We start from the raw sequence: 12318 nt of genomic DNA on the forward strand, positions 1-12318 counted from the left end.
GCTGCTGTATTTTAGGATTTTATCTGCTTGGAATAGAATTCTGATAATACCATAATTTTATATTAAGTTTTTGTATATTATCAGTTTTCATACATGCTCATTGCTGGCAAGTATATATCGAGTCATTTAACTGAAGATCATATAGTATTACAAGGCTAAAATAACTCTGCTTTCAACTATAAAAGTAATGTATTGATTATGTTGATTTTATCCAGTACTGAAAGATTTGTTTGGTTTATTAAATAATGATCCATAAGTAATCTTTGGAGCTTAATTGTAAGAAATTATTTTGTTTCTGAATTGACTGATGACATTCATACATTTATTTTTTCTCTTCTTTCTGGCAGCATCCCTTCCTGAAACTGGCCAAACCATTATCTAGCTTAACACCACTGATCATGGCAGCTAAAGAAGCAATGAAGAGTAACCGTTAACATCGTTGGCTGTGGCCTCCTGTTCTTTTTCCATTTTCTAAAAGAAGTCTTTTAACATATGAAAATTATTACTCTTTTGGGGGTTTAAAGAAATGGTCTGCATAACATGGAGGGAAAAGCAAGCTACTATTCTCTGAGGACAACAAAGAGAAAATTGCAAAAGAAAATTCTGACTTTAAAACAGAAAAACCCCTTTAAGGTCCAAAAGGAATTGTGGACTGAATCACTAGCCTTACGTATTTCAGCAGACAAACTATCAGGGCCATTTATCATGCTTGAGATTTGCATTTTATTTTGCTGACTTTGTTATAATAGGATACCATTCATTGTCCCATTTTGGGATACTTTCAATACTTGAATGGCAGATTCGAGTTTTTCAGAGAATTTGTTTCATCTGTTAGTCCTCTTTTTCTCTCCTTCACTAGCTTTCCTTTTCCCTGACTTGCTCCTATTGAGTTGCTTTGAGAAATTTTTCCTCATGCCTAAATTCAAGACAAGTGTGATAGAAATTATGTAGCTCTTTGTATTGGCAACAGAGCTCATTATGGTTTAACTTTATATAGACGTTAGGAGCAGCTACCGTTACACGTAATGTTTCAGTTCAGAACTTGGCCTACAGGAAGGGAAGAAAAAGCATGTGATTTCTAGCTTTTTTAACAATGTGAAAAAGTCAATTTTAGATATGTCATGGTAGTGAGTTTGGCATTTCTTCCATGTATAGAGAGAAGACTACTAATCTATATTTATAACTAAATCATTGAAATAGAAAAAAGAATTCCATTAAATATACATTCTTACAATTTTGTCTTCCTTTCCACCTATTTCCTCTTCAGATTTGGCTTCAGGAACCAAAATGATTTGTTCCTGTTCCATCTTGGGCTTTATGACTTTGGTTAGTGCTGGGACCTTCCCCTTCCTTCCTTTCTCCCCTTTCATTTTGGAAATAAATTTTTGTATATGTTGCAATTTTAGGTTTAGGTTTGTTTTTAATTAACCCTCTTTCACTTCATACATATCATTCCTACCCCCTGTGCCAACTAATACAATAACCGTTGAATTTTCAGAATTTATAAGTTAACTTTTTTTTCCATTTAAAGGAGAAAAATATTTGGGACTAGTGGAGACAAAATGAGAGACTTGAACCTTGGTGAGCTCTGAAATAACTAGATGAGATTATATTCATGTAAGAGAAACAGTATTCCAGAGAAGCAGCTTATGACCAGTAAACTATAGAGATATGTCATAAGTTACATTGCTCCCAGCTCATTACCAATCTTTTACTATCTGTGAGAACTTAAATGATAAAGTACTTCTTGAATTGTTGAGTAACTTTAGTTTTTTGGTTATTTTTTTTTTTCTCAAATTTGAGAATATTCTTGTAAAAAACCGGAGAAAGGAAAAAAGATGAAATGTATTTGTTGATAGAAATACTTTTTTTATTTTAAAGATTAAAAACAGGTCTGTGACCTGTAGCATGAATTATTCTAGTGCCCTTTCTTGTCCCCTCCACTTCTCTTCTTCCCTCTCCTCTGTTTCTCTCCTTATTTTCAGTTGTTTTATTTCTTGAGTAGGTATTGTTCCCTCTGACAGGCCTGGAAGCACATAAAAGAAATGCCTGGGGTTTGGTTCTGGCATTTCATTCACACCATCCCCTCCCAATTAATTTCATACCTGCTTGCTATCTTGCAACAGTACAAATCATGAATAAAAATAATGTTGCCATTTTGGAGTATGTTAAGGAATCTAGTACGGTTTTATTTCCTATTACTCCCATTATATCTATGTTAAGATACAAGTATAAGGAGAGAAATGGGTGTTTTTTAATTGATACGACAGCAAGATTTTCAGAAAAATGAGTAAAATAATTAAGGCAACTTACATCTAGAGCACTTAATGATCTCCTTTCAATATAATTCTTAATTTCCTTTTTCTCTGGACTATACTGGCCTTTTCCAGCTACTACTAAATTATAGGAATGCACCGGTTTATTTGTGGTGGAAAGCACATCTTGAGTTCCGGATTTGAACATTGTTTCTGAACAGTTATCTGGATGGATTGTGATAAAGAAGATGCTACCAATGAAATAGAAAACCAACTATATGATAAGACTATGATCATTATGACCACTTGAGAAGGCATTTCCATCCTAAATTATAAAGGCCATATTCATTGAATATGTACCAATGCCCCATTTTATGCTTGGGACTCAACAAAGGGCTTTTCAGTTGATAAGAAGCAGTTTGGGATTTGTATTTTCAGCTTTTTTGATGGTCATCTGCATGTCCATTGCTGGCAACGGACTTTGTCATTAAAACCTGACTCCTAGGTTAAGGGAGCTACACTGTGGTTTATTCTTTACTTTCTTGGATAAACTAACCTGTGATAGAAATACGCTTTGGTTAATTCTGAAATGTGCCATTTAAAAAAAAAATCTTAAAAGCAATACAGATTTGTGATTTATTAGTTAATTGTTAATTAAAGTGTCCAGATCTTGTTGAAAGAACAGTTATATCTGAATCAAGATTCATGTTTTTTAAAAACAACTGCCTTTTGTATATCACCTTTTTATCATTTTAGAATGAAAATTCCCATTTAAATCTTGAAAGTTATCTTAGTAGTCCTCTTATTACTAGAACAATATTATTATAGTACTTATTTATTATATTTTAGATTCTCTGGTGGTCTTAAAGTTTTCTTTTTCCTTTTGCTGCTTTTAGGGACATTTAATATTGGGAAACCCTGAAAACGTTGAGCATTTTATCCTACCTATAAGAATAAACAAGTAAAGTGATTGTGTAACGTGAGACACCAAGGCTAACACAACTCCATCTTCATGTGTTGAGTGCCTGGCATATAGAATGAATTCTCTTCGCTTCAAAATATAAATATTAAGCTGCTTAAAATTCATCTAGTAACCACCAATCCTAAATGAGCCTGTGCCTTTAACAAGCAATTTTAAACTACCTATGAGTGTTTCTTTGTAGGGCTCACTTAAATATGTGTTTATTTGTATATACTGTACTCTAGCCAGAAGAATTTTAGATCTGATCAGGTAGTAGCTATAATTAGAAAAAATAGGTGCTCAAAGAATTCACATTAGTTTTAAAATCTAAAATTATTAAGCTATATTGAGATCGATAGTGAAATGTCAAATTATCATTAGATTATAGCTAAAATCCAGATTAATACTGTTTGGTTTTTTTTTTTATAGTAGAATTTCATAGTAATATAAAAAGATTGTCTTGTCTCCACTGCTCCAACAGTAGATATTTAAACAGTTAACATCAGTTTTTCCCTGGTGTGTGCTTGTGTGTGTGTAAAAAATATGTATGTATATGTATACACACACATTTTTTTCTCACTCAATGCATTTATTAACACTCTGGCAAAGATGCTGTGGTAAATGATGGAGTTACAAAGAAGAATCAAGCACTGGCCTGGCCTTGAAAAAACTGAAGTCTTTCTCCTTCATTGCAGAATGTTGCCAAGATAAGAGGCAGAATGAAATGTATAATAATTCTGTCAAATTATCATATTAAGACAATTACATTTGGAATTCAACATCTTTGGTTGGAATGTGTTGACTTTTTTTTTCCTGTTTTGATAGAGATGGAATTAAGTGAAAGTGTTTTTCTATTGTGTCTTCAAATTTTATAATGCCTTTTATTTTTAATTTAATCCCATTCAATTATTTAATTGTTACATTGACATTAACTGCTGTATTTGATGACTTTGTTCAATAATTTTGTTCTTTCAGGGCTAGAAATAAACTTTTTTTTTTAAATGTTTTTTCCCTTTCCTAAACTTAGATTCTTTCTTTTGAGCAGAATAGCATAAAAGAACACATATTTAAATGTCTAATAGACTTTCAAAGAGTATTCTAGTGTTTTTAAGAATAAATATTTTTATAAACATTTCAAAAATTGTTCTAGGGCAGCGCCTATGGCTCAGTGAGTAGGGCGCCGGTCCCATATGCCGAGGGTGGTGGGTTCAAGCCCAGTCCCGGCCAAACTGCAACAAAAAAATAGCCGGGTGTTGTGGCTGGTGCCTGTGGTCCCAGCTGCTCGAGAGGCTGAGGCAAGAGAATCGCTTAAGCCCCAGAGTTGGAGGTTGCTGTGAGCCGTGTGACGCCACGGCACTCTACCGAGGGCGGTACAGTAAGATTCTGTCTCTACAAAAAAAAAAAAAAAATCGTTCTAAACCGGGCGGCGCCTGTGGCTCAGTGAGTAGGGAGCCGGCCCCATATGCCGAGGGTGGCCGGTTCAAACCCAGCCCCGGCCAAACTGCAACAACAACAACAAAAAAATAGCCGGGCGTCGTGGCAGGCGCCTGTAGTCCCAGCTGCTCGGGAGGCTGAGGCAGGAGAATCGCGTAAGCCCAAGAGTTGGAGGTTGCTGTGAGCCGTGTGACGTCCTGGCACTCTACCAAAGGCGGTACAGAGAGACTCTGTCTCTACAAAAAAAATTGTTCTAAACCTTTTAATGGTGCCATGGCAGCATTTTGAATGTATGATAAAGCTCCAAATTCAGAAGATTTATAGAAATTGGAGCTTTCCTTCTTCTAAATCAGGTTCAGAATAAATTTCTTCTAAATGTTCCTGTATCAGACCCAGGGAAACACTTCTGATATGTTTCAGCACCTCCAGTAACTTGGCTAGAAATTCAAATGCTTACCTGGCTGAAGTAATAAAAATCTAATCAGAATTTCTGTGTTAAATGCGCCAAGAAACTGTCAAGAGTACAATACCTTAAGGCATTGCTTCATTACACAAATTTAATTTGGAATATTGGTTACCCTAACATAGGTAACAGCTGCAATAGTTCACTAAAAAAGACATAACGTACACAGTATTTAGCCTGGGTGAGAAGCATAGGCAATGCTTGCTTTAAATGTATGTGTTACACTGTATGGCAGTTTAGTCCTAACATTGACTTTTCTTTAATTATAGCAAATACTCAAAGAATTTGCCTTACGAAAAGTTTGAAAATACCTAGCTTATTTGAGAAACGATTTCTAGGGCTTAGTGTATGCCTTACTACTACTCCTTTAATGTTTGGAGCTTTTTATTCAGAAATTATTTTGATGCTAAATTGTTTAATAGGTTTTATCTTTTAAGGAGGAAGAGGAGAATCAGAGGGAACATTTTAGGCCCAGTTATTCTGCGTTTTATTTTGGGTGTTGTTATTTTTTAGAGACAGAGTCTCTGTTACCTAGGCTAAAGTGTCATGGTATCAACCTAACAGCAACTACAATCTCTTGGGTTCAAGTGACCCTCCTGCCTTAGCCTTCCAAATAGCTGGGATTACAGGCCCCTGCCACAATGCCTGGCTATTTTTAGAGACAAGGTTTCACTTTTGCTTAGGCTGGTCTTAAACTTTTTTTTTTTTTTTTTTTTTTTGTAGAGACAGAGTCTCACTTTATGGCCCTCAATAGAGTGCCGTGGCATCACACAGCTCACAGCAACCTCCCAACTCTTGGGCTTAAGCGATTCTTCTGCCTCAGCCTCCCGAGTAGCTGGGACTACAGTCGCCCGCCACAACGCCCAGCTATTCCTTGGTTGCAGTTTGGCTGGGGCCGCGTTTGAACCCGCCACCCTCGGTATATGGGGCCCGGCGCCTTACCGACTGAGCCACAGGCACTGCCCTGGTCTTAAACTCTTGAGCTCAAGCAATCTACCCACCTCGGCCTCCCAGGGTGCTAGGATTATAGGCGTGAGCCACCACACTCAGCTATTATTCTAGGTTTTTAACAAAGTAGCAGACATAAACTATTAAAAATTAAAATAATCTGCTGGGAATGGTGTCTCATGCCTGGAATACTAGCACTCTGGGAGGCCAAGATGGAAGGATCATTTGAAGCCAGAAGTTCAAGACCAGTTAGCAAAGTCAGGACTCCATGTATACAAAAAATCTAGAAAAATTAGTGGGTCCGGGTGGGGCACATCTGTAGTCCCAGCTATAGGAATTTGAAGTTGCAGTGAGCTTTGATGGTGCCACTGCACTCTAACCCAGCTAACAGAGTTAGATCCTGTTTCAAAAATAAATAAATAAATAAAATAACCTAAAAGAAGTTGTAATAAATAGTGCCGGTCCCTAGGTTTAGCCTTACCCACTGCTGTACTTTTAACTCTTAGTCATCTATTTTTAACTCTTTGAGCTGTTGCAGCATATGTAAAAAAAAATACTAAACATTTTCAGATTTCTGAATTATGTACATATACATATTAAATATTATATTAAGTACCTGTAAATACACAGGTATTTCTGTATTTTTACTTTTTCTAGTAATGTCCTGCTTTGGCTGTTGAGAATTTGGGTACTGTCCTTTTCTCACATTTTCTCTCCCTCTAGTCTCCCAATTATGAGGTATCAATTTTTTATTAGGTTAGTAATCAGTTTTTACCTTATGTGGGAATACTGTTCTCTTGGGTCAAGTAACTTATGATTACGTGTCATTTATTGTGCAACTCCGTTTTTTTTTTTTCCTGTTTTTGTCTGGTTTCCTTTGAAAGTTCCTGTGTTCTTATAATTAAACTTTAGACTTGCCACAAAATTGCAGAAGTTCTCTGATAAATAAAATAACGAAGATGCTTATAATGAAGATGATTTGCTAAACAAATGTCTCAGCTAATAAGAGTTAACTTTTTCTTTCTTGGACTTTTGTTGGGGCTCCAGTTTGGACTGTTGTTCTCCTTGCCTTCTGTATCCCGGGCATCTTGGACTCCGTTTTATCTGTCTTCTGAGTTAGGTCCTTTGTTTCCTCAACACTGCATTTTCTTTCTTGGCTTATTCTCGCATTTTGGAGAAGTACATTCTGTACTAGCTTCCTGAGAAAAGGACAGTGAGAAGTAAAAATTTTGAGAACTTGCATATATCTAAAAATGTTCCATCTTTGAAATTTTTGGAGTCATTTCTTCATTATATCCTTGAAAATTTTGGAGTCACTTCTTCAGTATCTTACAACCTGTCGTTTCTGATAACACCTTTATATGTGATCCATTTTTCTTTCTCTCTGGAACTTTTGTTGTGAAAATTCACATGAAGTGCCTTGGCAAGGGTGGGCATTATCATATCCCTGATGATTAGAGACATTGAGCATTTTTTAATATGTTTGTTGGCCATTAGTCTATCTTCTTTTAAAAATTGCTATTAATATCTTTTGCTCACTTTTTTTTTTTTTTTTTTTGTAGAGACAGAGTCTCACTGCACCGCCCTTGGTAGAGTGCCGTGGCATCACACGGCTCACAGCAACCTCACAGTCTTGGGCTTACGCGATTCTCTTGCCTCAGCCTCCCGAGCAGCTGGGACCACAGGCGCCTGCCACAACACCCGGCTATTTTTTTGTTGCAGTTTGGCCGGGGCTGGGTTTGAACCCGCCACCCTCGGTATATGGGGCCGGCGCCCTACTCACTGAGCCACAGGCGCCGCCCCTTTTGCTCACTTTTTAATAGGGTTGTTTGATGTCTTTGATTTGGATTAAGTTTTTTGTAGATTCTGGTTATTAGCCCTTTATTGGATGTATAGCATGCACATTTTCTCTCACTCTGGTTTGTCTGTTTGCTTTACTGATTGTTTTCTTAGCTGTACAGATGTTTCTTAATTCAATCAGACCCCATTTATTTATGTTGTTGCTATGATTGTTTATCAGGTCTTCATAAATTTTTTGCCTAGGCCAATTTCTATACGTTTTTCCAACATTTTCTTCTGTAATTCTTATAGTTTCATGCCTTTTGTTTAAGTCTGTTATCCATTTGGAATTAATTTTTGTGAGTGGTGAGAGATGCAAATCCTGTTACAGTCTTCTACATGTGGCCAATTTTCCCAGCACCATTTATTGAGTAGGAGTTCTTTTCCCCTATATCTGCTTTGTGGAAGATCAGTTGGCAAGGATGATTTTATATCTGTTATTGTGTTAGAACCCTGCTGTTTTGGTTACAATAACCTTGTATAACTTGAAGTCTAGAAAATTGACACCTCCTGATTTGTTCTTTTTGCTTACAGTTGTTTTGGCTGTACAGGGTCTTTCTGGTTCCATACAAAATATAGAATTATTTTTCCTAGATCTGTGAAAAATGATGTTGGCGTTTCAATGGAGATTGCATTGATCTGTGAATCACTTTGGGTAGTATAGACATTTGAATAATGAATCTGCCAATCCATCAGCATGATATGTATTTATTTATATTTTCCGCAATTTCTTTCCTCAGTGTTTTGCAGTTCTCCCTATAGAGGTCTTTCACCTTCTTTGTTAAATATATTCCTAGGTGTTTTATTTTCTTTATTGCTATTGTGAAAGGTGTTGAGTCTTTGATTTTATTCTGTGCTTGACAATTGTTGATATATAGTAATGCTACTGATTTGTATACATTGATGTTGTAACCTGAGACTTTGCTGAATTCATTTATCAACTCCAGGAGTCTCTAGGCAGAATCTTTGGGGTTTTCTAGATAGATGATGTCATCAGCAAAGAGTTAGCAGTTTAACCTTTGATTTCCTTCTCTTGCCTGATGGCTCTGGCTAGGATTTCCAGCACTATGTTGAATAGCAGTGGGGAACCTTGTCTGGTTCCATTTCTAAGTGGGAATGCTTTCAGTTTTTCCCTATTCAGTATGATGGTAGCTATGAGTTTGTCATATATAGCTTATGTAATTTTGAGATATGTTCCATTATGCCAATTTTGTTAATTCTTATAAAAGGGTGCTGAATTTTGTCAAACGCCTTTTCTGCATCTGTTGAAAGGATTATATGGTTTATGTTTTTGCTTCATTTATGTGGTAAATTACATTTACAAATTTGTGTATGTTGAATAGTCTTGCATTTCTTGGATTAAGCCCACCATTACTTTTTTTTTCATAGGCAGCTGAACATGGTTTGCTAGAATTTTGGCATCTATATTCATAAGGGATACTGGACTATAGTTTCTTTTTTGATGTGTCTTTTTTGGGGGGCTTTGGCAAGAAGGTGATAATGGCTTTGTAGAATGAGCTAAGGAAGATTCCTTGTTTCTCAATGTTATACGATAATTTCTGCAGTGTAGTTGCCAGTTCTTTTTTTGTAGGTTTGATAAAATTCAGCTGTGAAACCACTTAGTCCAGGACTGTTTTGTTGTTGGAAGATTTTTTATTGCTGCTTCAATTTCATTACTTGATACTGCTCTGTTCAGGAGTTATCTTTCTTTCTGATTGAGCCTAGGAAGGTTGTTTCCAAGAATTTCTCCATCTTCTCTTATGTTTTCAAGTTTATGTGCATAGGATCTTTATAGTATTCAGAGATGATATTTTTGTATTTCTGTGGTATCATGTAACATCTCTTTCATTTGGCTTGAATGTTTTAGAATCTTTTTCTGTTTCTGATTAAGAGGTTTGTTCTGTTGATTTTTGTTTATCTTTCCAAAGAACCAACTTTTTGTTATCTTTGTAGTTCTTTTGGAATCGATCTCATTTAGTTCTGGTTGGGACCTGGTTATTTCTTTTCTTCTGCTGGGTTTGGCGTTGGTTTGCTCTTTAGATTGTTGGTTTATGATCTTCTCTTTTTTGAACATAGGCCTTCAAGGCTATGAATTTTTTTCTTAGGACTGCTGTTGCAGATTTTGGTAACTTGTGCCCCCTTTGAAGAATCTTGATTTCCATCTTAATTTCTTCCCTTACCTGATAATCATTCAGCAGTAGGTTAATTTTCACCACTCTGTGTAGAGTTGATGATTTCTGTTAGAATTTGTTACTAAGTTTATTCCACTGTGGTCTGAGAAGATACATGGTATAATTTCCATTTTTTTTTAATTCATGGAGTCATATTTTGTGGCCTAAGATGTGATCGATCTTAGAGAATGTTCCATGAGTTTATGAGAAGAATGTATATTCAGGAGTTTGGGGGTAGAATGTTCTGTAAATTTAGGTTCTGTCTGTTAGATCCATTTGGTCTAGAGTCATGTGCATCATTTGTTTATTTTCTTCGTGGAAGATCTGTCTTGTTCTGTCAGTGGAATGTTGAAGTTCCTTGCTGATAGAATGCTGCTGTTTATTATTTTGTTTAGATCAAGTAGGATTTTCTTTATGAATCTGGGTGCATCTGTGTTAGGTGCATAGATACTTAGGATTGTTGTGTCTTCTTGTTGAATTGTTCTCTTCACCATTGTGTGATGCCTGTCTTTGTCTTTCTTTACTTTTGTTAATTTGAAAGTCTGTTATCTGATATGAGAATGGCTACCACAGCTTTCTTTTTCTTTTTTTAATTTTCTTTTTACACGAACTTTCTTTGGTTTCCATTTGCATGGTATATTGATTTCCATTCATTCTCCTTGAGTCTGAATGAGTCCTTGTGAGTTTGATGCATTTCCTGGAGATAACAGATACATTGCCTGTATTTTTTGTTATCCATTCAGCCAACCTTGACTGAGGAGTTCAAGCCATTCATATATATGTATATTTTTTTTAGAGACAGAATCTTGTTTTGTCGCCCTTGGTAGAATGCTGTGGCATCACAGCTCCCAGCAACCTCCAGCTCTTGGGCTCAACCAAGTCTCTTGCCTCAGCTTCCTGAGCAGCTGGGACTACAGGCTCCCGCCACAACGCCCAACTACTTTTTTATTGCAGTTTGGCTAGGACCGGGTTCAAACCCACCACCCTTGATATATGGGGCCGGTGCCCTACTCACTGAGCCACAGGCACCGCCCAAGCAATTCATATTAATTGAAACAATTGATAAGTTGGGTAGATTTCTGTTCATCCTGTTGCATAGAGCTTTATTGCTTTATTTTACCTCTTGAGCCACTGTGGTATCTGGGCTCTGAAATTTAACATTTAGATGGTTTTACACTGGTGGGTGTCTATTGTGCTGATCTTTGTATAATGCAGATCAGAATATTTCCTGTGCAGGTCTGCTCTTGATAAATTCCCTCAGTGTATGCTTGCCCGAGAAAGTCTTTATTTCTCTCTCATTTAAGAAACTTAGTTTTAGGCTGGGTGTGGTGGCTCACGCTTGCAATCTTTGTACTCTGGGAGGCCCAGGTAGGTGGATTGCTTAAGCTCAAGAGTTCAAGACCAACCTGAGCAAGAGTGAGACCCCCATCTATACTAAAAATAGAAAAACTTGGCTCAGCAGCTAGGGCACTGGGCTGGCAGGTTCGAACCCAGCCTGGGCCTGCCAAACAACAATGACAACTACAACTAAAGAATAGCTGGGCATTATGGTAGGTGCCTGTAGTCCCAGCTACTTGGGAGGCTGAAGCAAGAGAATCGCTTATGCCCAAGAGTTTGAGGTTGCTTTGAGCTGTGATGCCATGGCACTCCACCACGGTGACATAGTGAGACTCTGTCTCAAAAAATAAATAAAAATAGATAAACTAGCTGGGCATTGTGGCAGATGCCTGTAGTTCCAGCTACTCAGGAGGCTGATGCAAGAGGATCACTTAAGCCCAGGAGTTTGAAGTTGCTATGAGCTATGACACCACAGCACTCTATCAAGGGTGACAAAGTAAGACTTTGTCTCAAAAAAAAAAAAAAAAGAAACTTAGTTTTGCAGGATACAAAATTCTATGCTAGCCATTATTTAGTTTCAGAAAATTGAAGATGGGGCTCCTGTCTGTTTTGTCTTGTAAGGTCTCAATTGAGAAATGTCCAGCTAGTCTCTTATTTTTGTCTTACAGTTTGTAGGAGATCCTCTTTTGTGTTAACGTTGGCCAGTCTGATGAATATATGTCATGGTGATTCTCTTGGCAATGAATCTTCTGGTGTAGTTCTGGGAGCTGAATGTTCCGGATTTCCAGTAAGACCTAGGAGGCCAGGCATGGTGGCTTACACCTTTAATCCTAACACTCTGGGAGGCCAAGGCAGGAGTATCACTTAAGCTCAGGAGTATAAGACCAGCCTGAGTGAGAGTGACACCTC

At 37.0% G+C, this 12318-nt stretch overlaps 1 protein-coding gene across 2 annotated transcripts in view; it reads left to right on the forward strand.

Moving 5' to 3' along the window:
- PAK2 (p21 (RAC1) activated kinase 2) overlaps positions 1–4274 on the forward strand; it is a 129226-nt gene extending 124952 nt beyond the window's left edge. The window contains exon 15 of one of the 2 annotated variants that reach the window (XM_053565058.1): positions 348–4273. In XM_053565058.1, coding sequence (XP_053421033.1) covers positions 348–434 — 87 coding nt within the window. In that variant the 3' untranslated portion in view covers positions 435–4273. Of the gene's footprint in view, positions 1–347 lie in introns of both variants that reach the window. The other variant, XM_053565057.1, reaches the window with a different exon arrangement.
- Positions 4275–12318: the final 8044 nt, after the last annotated feature.

The sequence above is a fragment of the Nycticebus coucang genome, chromosome 16, assembly GCF_027406575.1.
Source record: "Nycticebus coucang isolate mNycCou1 chromosome 16, mNycCou1.pri, whole genome shotgun sequence".
NCBI lineage: Eukaryota > Metazoa > Chordata > Mammalia > Primates > Lorisidae > Nycticebus > Nycticebus coucang.